This window comes from Bos indicus x Bos taurus, chromosome 19 (assembly GCF_003369695.1).
Source record: "Bos indicus x Bos taurus breed Angus x Brahman F1 hybrid chromosome 19, Bos_hybrid_MaternalHap_v2.0, whole genome shotgun sequence".
Taxonomy (NCBI): Eukaryota; Metazoa; Chordata; class Mammalia; order Artiodactyla; family Bovidae; genus Bos; species Bos indicus x Bos taurus.
Genome location: NC_040094.1, coordinates 43,449,310 through 43,466,778, shown reverse-complemented (window position 1 = coordinate 43,466,778; position 17,469 = coordinate 43,449,310). Strand labels below are relative to the sequence as shown.

At 40.3% G+C, this 17,469-nt stretch overlaps 1 protein-coding gene across 6 annotated transcripts in view; it reads left to right on the top strand.

The window, feature by feature from the left end:
- STAT5B (signal transducer and activator of transcription 5B) overlaps nt 1–17,469 on the top strand; it is a 68,178-nt gene that overhangs the window by 23,560 nt on the left and 27,149 nt on the right. For 4 of the 6 annotated variants that reach the window (XR_003506692.1, XM_027516876.1, XM_027516881.1 and 1 more), the window contains exon 2: nt 15,708–15,845. Coding sequence is in view for 4 of the 6 variants with exons in the window: in XM_027516876.1 (XP_027372677.1) it covers nt 15,718–15,845 (128 nt within the window). In the remaining 2 variants the exon portion in view is untranslated. Of the gene's footprint in view, nt 1–2,650; nt 3,714–13,700; nt 14,908–15,707; nt 15,846–17,469 lie in introns of those variants that run through there. The other 2 variants (XM_027516879.1, XM_027516878.1) reach the window with 2 other exon arrangements.

Genomic DNA, 17,469 nt, shown 5'->3' with positions numbered 1-17,469 from the left:
AGTGACGCAGTTATTTCTGCATTTGTTGTGTTAGGTACATAATTATTATAGGAATTTACCATTCACATCATGTCTCTAACTTCAGATGCACATCAGCGTCGGGTAACTTGATGTTTAGTTATCCTGCAAGTAGTTACCAGGATAACTGACTTCAGTATCTTTTACTATCCTATCTTACCCGCTAGAATATTTCACAAGTTGTTTTCACGTCTATAATAGTGATATTGTCCCTTTAATGAGAAATGTTTTCTGCCAGTAGAAAGCCTGAGTTTAGAAGGATCTCTGGTAAATATTGGTAAGAGATAATAATGTAGCTAATGAAAGCCCAGTAAGGAATTTGGGAACAAATAGAATAAAGGTAACCACTCTGCTTCTCATAGGAAATGTCACAGTGTTGCTTCTTTGTTTTATTTATCTATTTATTAGGCTGTGCTGGGTCTTTGCTGCTGTGCGAGCATTTCTCTAGTTGTGGCGAGCGGGGACTACTCTCTAGTTGCAGTACTCAGGCTTCTCATTGCGGTGGCTTCTCTTGTCGCAGAGCTCAAGAGCCACATAGGTTCAAGGACACACAGGTTTCAACAGTTCTGGCTCCCAGGCTCTAGAGTCCGGGCTCAATAGTTATGACGCATGGGCTTAGTTGTTCTGTGGTATGTGGGATCTTCCCGGACCAGGGCTCAAACCCGTGTCTCCTGCATTGGCAGGCATGTTCTTTACCATTGAGCCACTAGGGAAGCCCCACAAAGTTAATTCTGACCACTGGTGGTCAGGATCTAGGTTTAGGCCTCTTTGAAAAATCACCCACCCCCAGCACGATTCTCGTTAATTCTCCCACTCCTTTTTGTAATCTAAAGCTTTTGGCTGATTTCTGATTTGATTGAGAAGAGTGAAGGTGAACCAGCAGATTCCTAATACGGCCTCCTTTGTTTGAAAGCTTGGCATCCTGATGTTCTCAGGCCTTTAGGGAAGGGAGTCCTATTTAAAACATTTTGGAAAAAAAAAAATTGGGAGATTGTCAAATAATTTTTGTTATCCGTGAGTTACACTTTGTTAATTCGATTTGCAGCTTTTATCATAAAACAATGTTAAACCACAGGTATCATAGTCAAGAAAAGCTCACTTGATCAGGTGAAGTTTTTAATAAATAAAGCCCAGGGGTTGAGGGAGAAGGCAATAGCACCCCACTCCAGTACTCTTGCCTGGAGAATCCCGTGGACGGAGGAGCCTGGTAGGCTGCAGTCCATGGGGTCGTGAAGAGTCGGACACGACTGAGTGACTTCCCTTTCACTTTTCACTTTCATGCATTGGAGAAAGAAATGGCAACCCATTCCAGTGTTCTTGCCTAGAGATTCCCAGGGACTGGGAAGCCTGGTGGGCTGCCGTCTATGGGGTCGCACAGAGTCGGACACGACTGAAGTGACTTAGCAGCAACAGCAGCAGCAAGGGTTGAGAGTGTGAGCACTGGAAATGGGCAGCTTAGTGCTGATCCCATCTCCTCCACTTGTGGCAGGACTATGGGCAAATTTTTCACCTCTTAAGCCTGCTTCCTCTTAAATAGAATGGGGATAATGGACTTCCCTGGTGGCTCAGACAGTAAAGAATCCGCCTGCAATGCAGGAGACCATGGTTCTATTCCTGGGTCGGGAAGATCGTCTGGAGAAGGGATAGGCTACCCACTCTAGTATTCTTGGGCTTCCCTTGTGGCTCAACTGGTAAAGAATCTGCCTGCAAAGCAGGAGACCTGGGTTGGGAAGATCCCCTGGAGAAGGGAGTGGCTAAGCACTCCAGTAATCTGGCCTGGAGTATTCAGCGGACTGTATAGTCCGTGGCATTGCAAATAGTCAGACACAACTGAGCGACTTTCTGTAAGCCTGCTTCCTCTTAAATAGAATGGGGATAATAATCCTACTGCCTCATAGGACTGTCATAAGGATTAAATGAGGGTGCATATAACATGCACACCACAATACATGATGTAGTAAGAGCTCCTTGAATGCTTCTGTTCTACTGTTACTCTTATTCTTGTTACTACGGCTTCTGCTGCTACTGCTGCTAAGTTGCTTCAGTCGTGTCCGACTCTGTGCGACCCCAGAGATGGCAGCCCACAAGGCTCCCCCGTCCCTGGGATTCTCCAAGCAAGAACACTGGAGTGGGTTGCCATTTCCTTCTCCAAGTACTCCCTACTTTTTCCTTTCCCGTGCTAATTCCTTTGTTATTTAAGATTTGGTGATTAAATGTAAAAGTCTTGAAAACTTAAACTTAATAGTTTGTGCTGTTTCCAACATGAAATAGTTTCTGGTGTGGGTAGCAATAGTTAATTCAGCATATATAACAACCGAATAAGTTTCTCCTTGAACTCCAAACTGTCATTTCAAAGGAGGTATTCTCAGAGTGGGGTTACGTACCCTCCATCATCAAAGCCTAGAATCTTTATGAAAGCTTGTCTCACAAGAAGCCTGTGTCTGTGCTCCTGCCACCACCTGAGACTACTTGAGTTGGACGCCACACGGAGCTGTGACATGCTGGTAGGGGTCCTTCCCAAGGAGCCTGTGACATGCTGGCAGGAGCCCTTCCCAAGGAGCCTGTGACATGTTGGCAGGAGCCCTTCCCAAGGAGCCTGTGACATGCTGGTAGGGGTCCTTCCCAAGGAGCCTGTGACATGCTGGTAGGAGCCCTTCCCTAGGAGCCTGTGACATGCTGGCAGGAGCCCTTCCCAAGCAGCCTGTGACACACTGGCAGGAACCCTTCCCAAGGGCCCGTCACAGTTTCTTATAAGCTGGATATAGATAGCTAAGCCAGGAATTGATCTGGTTCAGAAAACTTAAAAAGTCTTCCTTTTTCCTTCCCTCTTCTTCACTTTTAAACTAAAAAGATTTAATTTTTTTGCCTCTGGGAAGGTTAAATGCCTAGATGCTCTCTTGAAGTCTATGTGAGAATGCAATATTGTTTATTTGTGGGTAAGGGGTCTTTAATATTGTTCCACAACTATTAAGGGTTGCTACCTAACAAAGATTTAAGATCATATTTTCTATCTTCTTCCCCCTTTTGTTACTAGTTGTACAGTCTTTTCACCATGTTTTGTCTAAGGAAATGTATCTCCCTTGTATATGTGCATTTGCTGATTGTCAGCACTGAACCTGGCCAGTGCCTTAGCATGTTGGATAGCTGGTTGGACTTTAGTTAGAGAAGAGGAAAGCTAAAGATTTATTTTTAAATCAGTCAACTAGGGGCCTTCTATGTGGCCACATTTATTATAGACAAAATGCCACTTTATTTTTAGGTGGAGACTTCTGGAGCATTAGTATTGATATAAAGCCTAGGATGGTTCCAAACCTCGTGTTGAAGTCCACATTAAATCTGGTAGTTCTTGAGTCCCACTGCTGTTTAGAGTGTGGCTCCATGTGATCTTATTGTCTTTAACTTAGTCAAGTGAGACACCACATTACATAGGTTCTAGGTCTCGCACTTGCTTTGTTTTTCTCTGGAGCTTTACTGGAAACCGAATGCTGTTGCGTACTAGCTACAGAAGCAGGAGGGGAAGTTGGCAAGAATTAACTGCTTTCTGTTTGGTCTGTCTGAGGCAGCTGACCTTTTGGAAGGAAATCGCTGCTCTTTGCTTCTTCCTGTAACAGTGCAGCCTGTGAAAGAACATATACACAGAAGGGTTCTGCCGCTATCCTGGCTGCTGGCTTGGCGTGTAAGCTGTTAGTTAAGAGGTGGGCATCTCTCGGTGCAGCTGTGTGTGTTGTAGGAGCAAGTACTCAGGTTCAGGGAGCTGAGCTGTGTGTAGACATGCCAGTAGATAGAGAGTATCTGTTTCCAGAAAAAGTAGTTTGTTTTAGCAAAGATAATTGTATTTTATTGCCAAGTCCCAGTGTTTAGGCTATGGACACTTGCTTTGTGTTCAGTTTTAATTCATCTTAATGTTGAATGTCTTGGTATTAGTATTATTTCTTATACTGGATCACCTGTTTTTTCCTGAGAGGCCATTTTTATTTTTCAAAACATGAGCTCTTAGTTTAATGTCATTTCCATATACAAACTGCTACATTTAAAATGGATAACCAGCAAGGACCTACTGTATAGCACATGGAACTCTGCTCAATGTTTTGTGACAGCCTGGATGGGAGGGGAGTTTGGGAGAAAATGGGATACATGTGTATGTATGGCTGAGTCCTTTTACTGTCCACCTGAAAGTATCACAACACTGTTAATTGACTATCAGTTCAGTTCAGATCAGTTGCTCAGTCGTGTCCGACTCTTTGCAACCCCATGAATCGCAGCACGCCAGACGTCCCTGTCCATCACCAACTCCTGGAGTTCACTCAGACTCATGTCCATCGAGTCAGTGATGCCATCCAGCCATCTCATCTTCTATCGTCCCCTTCTCCTCTTGCCCCCAATCCCTCCCAGCATCAGAGTCTTTTCCAGTGAGTCAACTCTTCGCATGAGGTGGCCAGCGTACTGGAGTTTCAGCTTTAGCATCATTCCTTCCAAAGAAATCCCAGGGCTGATCTCCTTCAGAATGGACTGGTTGGATCTCCTTGTAGTCCAAGGGTTAGACTCCAATGTAAAATGAAAAGTTGAAAAAAAAATTCAAAAATAATAATAAATGTAATTTCATCTCAGAATTAGAATTAACTTCTTACCATATCTGCTGCCCACTGTTGGATCCACTTTTTCTGCAGGAGTTGTTTTACTTAGACACACTGAGTATTATACCCCACACATTTGCATTTTCTTCAGGAAGCTTCAGTTGGGCTTCCAAATTGGCATATCATCCAGTGAGCAGGCCAAGGGCTTTCCAGGTGGCATTAGTGGTAAAGAACCTGTTTGCCAGTGCAGGTAAAAGTAAGAGACTTGGGTTCAATCACTGGGTTGGGAAGACCCCTGGAGGAGGGCACAGCAACCCACTCCAGTATTCTTGCCTGGAGGATTCCAAGGACAGAGGAGCCCAGTGGGCTGTGGACCACAGGACTGCACAGAGTCGGACACAACCAAAGCAGCTTAGCATAAGCAGGCAAAGGAACTAGCTGATGAAACATCTCTTTCTTAAAAGATTTTAGTCTTCCATCATTTTAACCCAAACATATTTAGGTTCATTTTTAAAATTTTGTTTTCTGAAAGGATTTATCGTCAAGTACAGAAATGAAGTTGATTATAATTATTGGTGAGTGCAGAGAACATAGCTACCTGAAAAGGGGGCAGGATACCATATTCTTCTGCATTTAATTTGAGTTCACTTTATAGGCATGCTTTCCCAATGTATTATTGGTCTCTTTCCAAGATTTACTGTTAATAGTAAAGACTGTTGAGTGAGCATCAGTGTCGGTGTACAAAAAAGGTGCAGAGAGTAACCTCATGAGACTGACGGCTGGTCTCTCCTTAGCACGGTGGTCCTGCAGTGCTTCTTTCCTGTTCTTGGAAGCTGGCCTCATCTGTTCAACCTTCCAGAGATAGGGAAGAATCCAAAAGGGAGTGCAAACCTTGTTTTGGCTTTAGGTATAGGTTCTGGCACAAACTAAGTTGATATCAACAAAAGAGGACGATTTCCCCCAGCTCTGTTGGCCTTTGACTAGGAGTAAAGTTAGGAACTGGTGGCTAAGGCTTTCTGGAAGCTGATCAGGTAACTGTTTGCTTCCGGAGGCCTTGAATTGTTACCCTGAAACTGTCAAGGGCCTTCACCTAGGGCAGTTGTATCCAGGTATGTTGCCAGGGGTAAGGGAAATAGAGTTTTTAAAAAGGAATTCTTGCACTGCTGACAGTGGTTTTCTGTGTATTTCATTCCATTTACTGTTGGCACAAGTTTGCAGTGACCATTGCTTAGTCATGTCAAAGATGAATAAGAGCTAAACATGAATCTGAGTATGTATTATTTCTTACCTTGAAATAGGACTTTCTCACATACCCTCTTTTTTCTTTGCTTTTTTTTTTCTCACAAGTCACAAGAAAACTTTTTACATTCTAGCTCTACTCCTTCTGAGATCAATAATCTTCAACCTGGTCTAAGTTCTAGTTTACTTTTTTTTATTTTGGTATTCTAAACAATTTGGTATGAAGATTTTCAAACACTCACAAAATATAGTGTATAATGAATTTCCATAGATTCATCAGTTCAGTTCAGTTGCTCAGTTCTATCCGACTCTTTGTGACCCCATGGACTGCAGCACGTCAGGCCTCCCTGTCCATCACCAACTCCCGGAGTGTACTCAAACTCATGTCCATTGAGTCGGTGATACCATCTAACCATCTCATTCTCTGTTGTCCCTTTCTTCTCCTGCCTTCAATCTTTCCCAGCATCAGGGTCTTTTGCAATGAGTCAGTTTTTCACATCAGATGGTCAAAGTATTGGAGTTTCAGCTTCAGCATAGTCCTTCCAATGAATATTCAGGATTGGTTTCCTTTAGGGTTGACTGATTGAATCTCCATGCAGTCCAAGGGACTTTCAAGAGTCTTCTCTAACACCACAGTTCAAAAGCATCAATTCTTTGGTGCTCAGCTTTCTTTATAGTCCCTCACATCCATACATGACTACTGGGAAAACCATAGCTTTGACCTGATGGACCTTCATTGGCAAAGTAATGTCTCTGGTTTTTAATATGCTGTCTAGGTTGATCATAACTTTTCTTCCAAGGAACAAGTGTCTTTTAATTTCATGGCTGCAGTCACCATCTGCAGTGATTTTGGAGCCCAAAGAAATAAAGTCTGTCACTGTTTCCACTGTTTCTCCATCTATTTGCCATGAAGTGATGGGACTGGATGCCATGATCTTAGTTTTCTGAATGTTGAGTTTTAAGCCAACTTTTTCACTCTCCTCTTTCACTTTCATCAAGAGGCTCTTTAGTTCTTAGCTTTCTGCCGTAAGTGTGGTGTCATCTGCATATCTGAGGTTATTCATATTTCTCCTGGCAATCTTGATTCCAGTTTGTGCTTCATCCAGTCCAGCATTTTTCATGATGTACTCTGCATATAAGTTAAATAAGTTCAAAACCTACCAAAATTTTGTTAATCCTTTTTTATATACTCCCCACATAAACACACTTTTGTTTCTTCTAGGGTTTATTAAAAGAATAGTATGAGCAGTTGAGTGCAAGGTATTTTAAAGGATTTAAATAAAATAGATGTTAAAATTACAAATTAATCTTATCTACTAATAGTCTTGAGCTATTGCTTGAAAACACACTGTTGCTATATATTGAAAGTAATAGAATTAATTGTATTTCCTTTTTTTTTTAATGTATAAATATCTCATGCCCTCCTTAAATCTCAAGACTACTTTACTTGTAAGAAACTGCCATAACCTGGAACTGTCATGATGGGAAGTATTTCTACCTATGTCTTTTGCACATCCCTTTATATTTAATTCCTCTGGGATAGGGAGCAGTGCCAATTGCCCATAATTATTAAACTTATATTTCAGGTTTTACATTTTGAACAAAATTTAATAAATAAAAAAAGTTACAAAAAATTGTACCAAAACTTCTTCACCTAAATGTAACAGCTGTTTATAGTTCTCTCTGACCTTCCTCTGGTATGTGTCCTCTGGCAAACATGTGTACACTTTTCATTTAGTATCCTTTACTTCTAGAAAATGTGTCTACAGCCTTATATTTTAACATAGCCTTTATATTTCACTTAAATTGTTGCACAGTATTCCATCAGATTAATATAGTTTAATAACCAGTCTCTTATTTGGGACATTTAGATTACTTCTTAATTTCTCACTGTTGTGTATCCTACTGTCTAACTATTGCCCTTAGGAGTTGACCTCATGCTGAGTGTTCTTCAAAGCAAATTTTGCTAAGTGGAAAATTTTTTATTTTATTTTTTCTCTTATTTGGCTGCACCATGTCTTAGTTGTGGCATGCGGGATTTTTAGTTGTGGTATGCAGAAGCTTTTTAGTTGTGGCATTCAAACTCTTAGTTGCAGTATGTGGGATCTGATTCCCTGACCAGGGGTTGAACCTGGGCCCGCTCCATTGAGGGTGCGGAGTCTTAGCCACTGGGCCACCAAGGTAGTCCCCAAGTGGTAATTTTCAGTGGTAAGAGGGAGTCTGTGAACTTTAATGCAGAAAATATTAGGAACGTGTAGATTTATTAATAAGCTGACTTTTAAAACTTCAGAACAGAAGGGAACGGATTATAATTCATCTCAATGGTACAGAAACTCAGTATATTGAAGTAGCTGAGGAATTTGTATGTCCTGAACTAAAGGATTTGACCTTTTCAAAAGACGGTCTAAGATGAGTTGGTCTCGGTTAACAATATAAAATGGGTACAGATATAAACCCTCATTCGAGGGACTTCCCTGGTAGTGCAGTATTTAAAACCTCTCTGCTCCCAGTGCATGGGGCCTGGGTTCGATCCCTGGTCAGGGAGCTAGATTCCACATGCCACAACGAAGACACAGTGCAGCCAAATAAATAAATATTTTTTTAAATAAATAAATTTAAAAGCCTACATTTGAAATTCTGAGGCTGACATAGGGCTACATAGCAGCCTCAGATCATTTCTGACTTTTCTGTAATGCAGACGGTCATTGTTTGGGGGCTATAGTAAATGTTTTTAGTTACCTGAAAAATATTATTGATGTAGCTTCTTCCCAAGTGGGCTGTCCAAGTTGCTTAATAGATTGCAACACAGAAATAATGATAACACGCACCCATTCAAGCTGTGGGCCAGTGTGACACAAGGGAGCCCTTCTCCCCCCACCTCCTCCTCTCTCCCCAAAGTAATATGTTGTGATTTCACTGTGACGTAAAGATTTAAGACTGATTGTCTTCCCAGAATTTTATCATCTCTGTATTGCCTGGCAAATTTTTCCTTGTTTGTTTCTTTGTGAGCCAAATACTTTTATTCGTTCTGTTCTCTTCCCATCTGTTTAATAATCTGATTTTATTAGAGAATTGCCTTTCCGATGACTTATAAAGTAGTGTTTAGAAAAAAATTTTTTTAAAGAGCAGATGGCTCCAGTGTTGACCTGCTTCTAGATGGGATAGTTTTACACTAACCTTCTTACTTGATGTTAGGCCAATTTTAGTATGAACAAAGTCTTAATCCTTCATTGCCACAATTTCATAGTTTTCTGTCCCTCCAAGTTCCTACTACTAGGTAATCACTGCCACTGAATATATGTTTTGACAGTAAAGCAGGAAAAAACAACAGAGAACTTGCTGTTTATATTCCATCCAAAGTCCCTCAGTCATTAAGTGGTGCTGATATGATTAACAGTTTTGAATCCTAACTCCTTGCCAGATCACATTCTTTTTCAGATCAGAAGCAGTGTTTATACATCTTCTGTTTCATCTGCCAAGTAGCCCAAGCCTTTGCACAGATCAGAGCCCTGCAATATTAGGTTTCTGATTCTAATTTCTTACTCATTTTCTTCCTTTAAGTTATGAAATATAACAAACATGCAGAAAAATCCAAAACACAATATGACAGACTGCGACCACAAGTCCTGGGACAGTCAGCATGGTGCAGAGGTAGAGTACAGGCTGGGGCCAGGCTGCCCAGCCCCCGCCCAGACGGTACTCCTCAGCAGAGTGGGACATGGGGCAAGTATTTTACCCGCAAAAGAAACCCATACCCATTAAAGCCACTGCCCATCCCCCTAGCCCTTGGCAACCACCTGTCTGCTTTGTTTCTATGGGTTTGCTTATTTCTGACATTTTCTTTAAATGGAATGCACAATATGTGGCCCTTTATATCTGGCTTCTTTTACTTAGCATCATGTTTTCAAGGTTTATCCATATTATAGCATGTTTCAGTACTTCATGCCTTTTTACTGTTGAATAATATTCCATTTTATCTGCTTTATTTCACCATTCATATCCTTATTGTCCACTCATGTACTGATGGACATTTGGATTGTTTCTGCCTTTTGGCTATTATGTATAATGCTGCTATGAACATTTGTGTGCAAGTTTTTGTAGACATATGTTTTCATTTCTCTTAGGCATATACCTAGGAGTAAAACTGCTGGGTCATATAGTAACTCCGTATTTAACCTTTTGAAGAACCTCCAGATGGTTTTCCAAAGTTATTACACCATTTTACAATATTGTTTAATTTGCTAAACCTCAATTTCTTCATCTATAAAGTAGGAACAATAATAGGGCTACCTCCTAGGGTTTTTGTGAGGGTTGTATGAGTAGACTCATAAAAGCCCTCATTGCTGTAAAACAATGCAGCAAGTGTTCAGTAAATGACATTAAATGATAAATCTGGATGGTGGATAACAACACTAATAAAATGTTATTTTAATTCAGTTTTCATTCTTATTTCTCACGTTTATTTATCAGCGGAATCAAGATATTTGTTGCTGATAATTCACACTTTTAATTAGTAGGAGTCCTTCTTTGGAAGGAATAGGAGAAAGCTTTGCTCCGGCTGCCAAGCAAACACATCTGAATGGATATTCCTTTTCGGAGTCTAGTGTACTTATGACAGCCTTGCTCTCACTGCACTGCCCTTCACAATTCTTAATTCCTTTGTTCAGAGGTGAGGGAACAGTCCTCCCAGTGCCTTTCCATCAGCCTCCATCAGTTCTCATCCATGAAAGTCCTGGTGCCAGTGAAATTGATTAAGAGATGGGCTTTTAACAGGGGGGTAAAATTTATGGGCAGGATATTGGTTAAGGAGAAAGACAGCAAGAGCTCTTTGTGGGAGGATTGACTTTCAGAAGGTACTTATTTGAAGTGAGTTAAAATTGGAGGTGGGTAGAAGGACACCGTTTTGTCAGTTTAAGGTTGCAAAGTCAGAATAAGATTGAGCATTTGCTATGAGCCAGGCACTGTTTTAAGCTTTTGCCCATGTTAACTCATTTTTACAACAACCCCCGAGAGACATTATTTTACAAGTAAGGAAACTGAGGCCCAGAGAGGTTTAAGAGGTTATTAAATCTTTTGTAGAACTTTGTTTAGGTGAGCTTGCCATTATCTCTAGAACTTGAACTCCATTGTAGAGAGTTTGGCCCTGGAACGGAATGGAGCAGTGGTTGTGATGGGGTGGAGAAGACTTACAGAATACTTGAATTATACACGTGAATCCGGCAGACCAAATCCCTGTACACGTTTTTAAAAATATGTATTTATTTGACTAGGCCGAGTCTCGGTTGCAGCCCACAAGATCCTCAGTCTCCACTGTGGCGTACAGGAGCCTCAGTTGTGGCGTGTGGAATCTAGTTCCCTGACCAGGGGTGGAACCCGGGCCCCCTGCATTGGGAGCACGGGCTCCCAGCCACTGGACCACCAGGGAATTCCCCCCTGTGCTCATTTGAAACTCCCACTCTCATCCCAAGCTAGAATTCATTCTTGCAAGTGGCAGGTATGCTTGGGGAACTTTCTGTGGTCCTGCCATCTGCTTCTCTTCCCCTACAGTTGGCTATAGCATGACTTTAGCCACAATATTTTAGAAGTCTTCAGAGAGAGTGTTTTTTTTTCCTCAAAGCTTTGTTTTACTTCTCAAAGGGAAAGCATCTCATAAAAAGATATTTCTTACTGGGACAAAATTATCCTTAAATCCCACCCACTCATATCGTTTAATTTATGTAAACAGACAGTCTTTGCTTCAGTTTTCATTAAGTCTATAACATTATGAGCTATTAGACTTTGAAACCCTTTTTTTCAAGTGCCTGTGGGTCTGCTGTCTTTGGGACTCCTAAGATATATCCAGATATATGGGGTCCACGTAGATACTTTATGCTTTCAGAAAGCACAGGATTCTATATCCAAGGTGGTTTGGGGTTGTTTGGAATGCTTATGAGCAATAAGAATGCAACTCGCAGAGTTCAAATAGTTCTCATCTTTGGCTAAAAATAAGATTGTATATCCATTTCCCAGTCTTCAGAGCTGATGATTTACCAGAGATACAAACCACTTCCCTTGTCAGAACATCACGCATTGAAGGAGCTGCCCGTAAATAAGCAGAAGAGAGCGTGTATCGAGGACAGACATGCAGTTTCTGTGTGTGGGGTGGCGTCACTATGTGTGATACACACACACTATACTGAGCGTGTGGGGTGGCATCACTGTGTGTGATACACACACACACTATACTGAGCGTGTGGGGTAGCGTTCTGTGGCTGCATGAGCACTAGTCAGAAAGGACAGGGAGTCAGCTGACGCCGGGTGTAGGCTTAGCCTAATAATGTGTGTAGGACATGTATGAAGTTTTGATGTGCATGAAGAAAAGCACCACTTAGAGTCTAGGTTTTATTAATACAGTTGGTAGGGGGAAGTCATTTTTTTTTCTAAACTGCATATTTTAAATTGTTACATGATAATCTCAGTAGGTCATCTCATATTCCATGTGTAAATAACTTAGTTTAAAAATAAAATAAAGATGATTTGTACTGCTTAGTGTTTTTATTTTACATTTTTGGCCAGTGGTAGGCAAAATGTACTTTCCAGCTCTATCAAAGCATTTTTTTGGTAGTGAAATTAACGTATATTGTATTTATCAAAATAAAGAGGTTACCACCTTATGCTTATCAGCTGTTATCCTTCAGATGGCATTTTAGAAAGGAACTGTTGTGGCATGTTCATATTTAGAACCGTAAAAAATATTCTGAAAACTTCTAAGAGCTCAGCATTGTACTCTTGTATAAAAACCAAGAACTAGTACAAAGCTTAACAAAATGGTGTGACATTTATATAATATTCCTGCCTATGTGGCATATCAGCATAGTATTTCTTTCTTAAAACAGTAATAGACTCCTGGAATTATGCTCAGGCAGCAGAACTTGTGACATATTTACCAAATATTTGGTATGTATTTATTTACTGAACAAATGCTTACTACTTTTTACTTACATGGCATGTCACCATAGTGGGTACTCACTCACTTACTGTTCTTATTCAGTGGGGAAAACAGACAAAAATTAATAAAATCTAAAAGAGAAAATTACAAACTGTGCCATATGTGGTTAAGGGACAGATAACCCACTCCAGTGTTCTTGCCTGGAGAATCCCAGGGACGGGGGAGCCTGGTGGGCTGCCGTCTATGGGGTCGCACAGAGTCAGACATGACTGAAGTGACTTAGCACCAGCAGCAGCAGACCATTATTAATATAGACTCACGCAAAGTATAAAATATGTTTCATTTTCTTGACTTGGTATTTCATACTGATATCTCGTTCCATAATGACTTTGGAAAGAGCTGATAGATTTAACCAAATTCTGTATATACATTTATTTATGTAACAACAAAAAATTTTCTCAATGCTTATTTGCCAGGCACAATTCTAGGCCCAAGAGAAAGAGCATAAGAGAAAACAAAGTCACTGTGTTCATGGTGCTTTCTCCCTAGTGGGAAGTCATTAAACAAATATGTAATAAATGTCAGTTCAGTTCAGTTCAGTCACTCAGTCATGTCTGACTCTTTGCGACCCCATGAATCGCAGCATGCCAGGCCTCCCTGTCTATCACCAACTCCCAGAGTTCACTCAAACTCATGTCCGAGTCTGTGATGCCATCCAGCCATCTCATCCTCTGTCGTCCCCTTCTCCTCCTGCCCCCAACCCCTCCCAGCATCAGAGTCTTTTCCAATGAGTCAACTCTTCGCATGAGGTGGCCAAAGTACTGGAGTTTTCAGCTTCAGCATCATTCCTTCCAAAGAACACCCAGGACTGATCTCCTTTAGAATGGACTGGTTGGATCTCCTTGCAGTCCAAGGGACTCTCAAAGAGTCTTCTCCAACACCACAGTTCAAAAGCATCAGGAAGTGATAAATGATACCAAGAAAAAGAAAGTGAACTGAGAGGATAGAGAGTTAGCAGACTGCTATTTTATTTGGGTAGACTGAGGAGTATTTTTGAAGATAAACATTTTCCCACAGTTTTCCTTATTTTGTCTCTAGGGTCAATTCAGTTAATGAACGCAGGATGCAAGATCATTTTTGTATCTGTTGGCATTATCCACATATTCATTAAGAGAGCTATGATGAGGTCCTGCTTCTTTCCAGTTCCTTACCACTAAGAGAGATTAATAGTACTGAATTATTTTCTTTATTCCTGTATCATTCTTGCCTAAGCACCTTCAACCATGACATCCATCCCTTTACCTTTTGTCCAAAAAATATGCCTTGGTATCTGTTCTAATTTTCCAAAATCTTGGGGTATGATGAATCATTTGATTAGAAATTATATTGTACAATGAAATGTCTTCCAGATGTTTGATTTTGCTACGGGATTCCTTCTGGAGAGAACTGTTTTATCCAAGTCTTTCTCTTTGTAATGAGAATTTGAAAAATTTCATCAAATTTCATGGCTGGAATTTGATGTCTTGGGTGATCTCACAGGGATCCCAGCCTTAATGCTCAGAAGCCCTAATTAAAGTTGTACACTGCGCAAATGTTCTATAGCATAGCACAAATCTAAAATAGGTAACTGGCAGCCACCCCACACCTCATTGTTGGCTAACTAACTTGTCCCATAAATAGCTCTGTGTTATGCGATCGGACAACTACAACTAACAGAGAAGGGATTTTTGTTTCATGACACACTTGTGTGGTCTCTGCTATTCAACAAAACCAAAGTTCTAATTCACCAGACCCTGACTGTAGCACAAGTTAATAGGAGAATTGTACAAATCAGTCGTCAGGTAGTTCTGGAAGGGATTCAAGATATCCCTGCCTTGTTTCAAACTCCCCACTGTGGATCATAGTGTTAGAGCAAGATTCAGTTTTAGTCCCCTTTGTGTCCATGAAAGTACAACTTTTTTTTTGGCCACTCGGCATGTGGGATTTTAGTTCCCGGCTCAGTGATCCAACTCAGGCGCTTCCTGCAGTGGAAGTGCAGTCTTAGCCACTGGAGTGCCAGGGAGGCCCCTGCGCACGGGAAAGTAGCGCTGCTGCCACACGCTGGTTTCATCCCGAAGATCTTCTGCCAAATGAATTAAAAATTCTTAGGTGAGTCTGAAAAGGTATCGTGGTAGTTTTATAAAACTATTTTTCTGAAATCAAGTGAGTGTTTTAAAAATCTACCCACTGTTGGAATATAATGGGTTTTGTTTCTAACTCTTAGCTGGAATACATTGTTTTCAATGTCCGAAAGATTTTTAAGTGCTTTAATTTTAACAGAACATTGCTTCATAAATTCCTTAGCGGTAACTCAGAAGGTGAACCTTGGGGTTATTTTCCAAAGCAGTCTGTTCCTTTGATGTACAAATAATTACTGTTTAGGTAAATAGTGATAATACGTAGGGTTCAATCCATGCATTAGATATTACCACTTTTCTTTGGGTCTTTTTCAAAATGGCAATGTGTTTATTGCACCTTTTAAAAGTAAAAATACAAAATTTAAATAAGTGATTGTTTAACAAAATCCCTGTGCTACTTATTTATCATTACTGTTGAAATGCTGCTTACTGTTACTTCAAGTTTGCAACACATGTAAAAGAAAGAATATGTCTGTGATATCAAAACTATAGGCGGTTCTTTCCTTAATGCTGAATTTGTATTTTTCCTTAGGACTTCTGTACATTTTGTAGTCAGAGCTTCATAGACCCAGTTGTACACCTTTCCATGGCCACACTGAATGTCTACATTTTGAAAGCATTTTGAAGCTAAAATTTGGTTTAAGAATACCAATCTTCAGTCTATCAAAAAGGGCTTAAATGCATTTATTGCCAGCCTTTATAATTGAGTATTTACTCTAGTGGATTTAAAAGGGGGAAAAAAACCAACGCAAACCACTGTTTGTTTAACAGATTGTAAACCATGGCTGTGTGGATACAAGCCCAGCAGCTCCAAGGAGATGCCCTTCATCAGATGCAAGCACTGTATGGTCAGCATTTCCCCATTGAGGTGCGCCATTACTTATCCCAGTGGATTGAAAGCCAAGCTTGGTAAGTGAACAGAGGTTTTTCTGTCATATTTTGTGAGGCACAAGCATATTGAAGTTTTATCAGAAAGATAACATAACGAAGACTCTAAAAGTTGTACATTTGTAAAGAAAATCATGTGACCCATGAAAAGGTATTCTATCTTAAATTTTAAGAAGATGGAATAACTACTGGGATTTTTTTTTTAAATAGGGTTTGTTTCCTTTAATAATAAATTCTGGATAAAAGCATTATAATATTGCTGTTCATAAAAAACAATTAGCACATAGGTACCATCTATGGTACTGTGTACTATGGTACTACTGGGTACTATGGTACTAACACATCAGTACCATCTTTCTAGATTCCATATATCCACGTTAACATATGGTATCTGTCTTTCTCTTTCTGGCTTACTTCACTGTGTATAATAGGCTCTGGGTTCATCCACCTTATTAGAACTGACTCAAATGTGTTCCTTTTTATAGCCGAGTAATAGTCTATTGTGTACCTATAACCACAGCTTCTCTAGAGACACAAAGGATAGACTTTTGGACACAGGGGAAGGAGAGGGTGGGATGATTTCAGAGAATAGCATTGAAACATATACATTACCATATGTAAAACAGATAACCAGTGGGAATTTGTTGTATGACTCAGGGAACCCAAAGCTGGTGACATCCTAGAGGGGGAGAGATGGGGAGGGAGGTAGGAGGGAGGTTTAAGAGGGAGGGGACATGTGTATACTTATGGCTGATTCATATTTATGTATGACAGAAACCATCACAATATTGTAAAGTAATTATCCTCAAATTAAAAATAAATTTTTTTGAAAAGTCAACAAAACTGAGTACCTAGCAGTGTTGTAGTTAGTGGAGTTCATATGAAAACATTGAAGCCCTTGTCCACAGAGTTTATATTTAACAGGTCAGATAAGGTATGCATATGCATAAGATTTAATAAAGTATATTATTAACAAGTTTAACAATGATGACTTTGGTGTTTTCAAATTTATATGTAATTTTTATATATAGAGAGAGAGACTAAAAGACGATACACCAAAATGTTAACAGTAATTACTCTTAGTGGCAGATTTAACAACCATGTTTATTTTACTGATTTCTCAAATTACTGTTTATATATCCGGGGGAAAATTGTTTTTAAATTATTTCAAAATTAGTACATTGCAGTAGACTGTCGACAAAGCCTTATAATCAACAACATTATTGCACGCCAGGCCGCAGGCTGCTGCTCTGAGCAGGGCCTGGGCACATGCCAGTTACCAGTCTCGAGCTGATCTGTCATGTTCATCAGATACTTCAGGCCTCCATCATCCTGGTCAGGAGAACAGGAGAAACCAGCCTTTAGCTGCTATTTGAGGCGAGCTGTATACCCATCAGTAATGTTGCCTCAGAGTCATTGCGATCTTGTGTTAGTAGCAGACTTCTGTTCCAAAGCTGGAGCACACCAAAGGAAGGCAATTTTCTAGGCAATTAAAAAAATCTCAGCCTCATGCAATTAAGTGAGGAAAAAAGGTACTAAATGTGAGCATGTCAACTGCACCTCATCTGGTGCTTTTCCATTTCATTTTCATTTTCTGTTAAAGATTTGGAGAGTTCAGGAAAACATTAGTAGGAAGTTTCTGTTG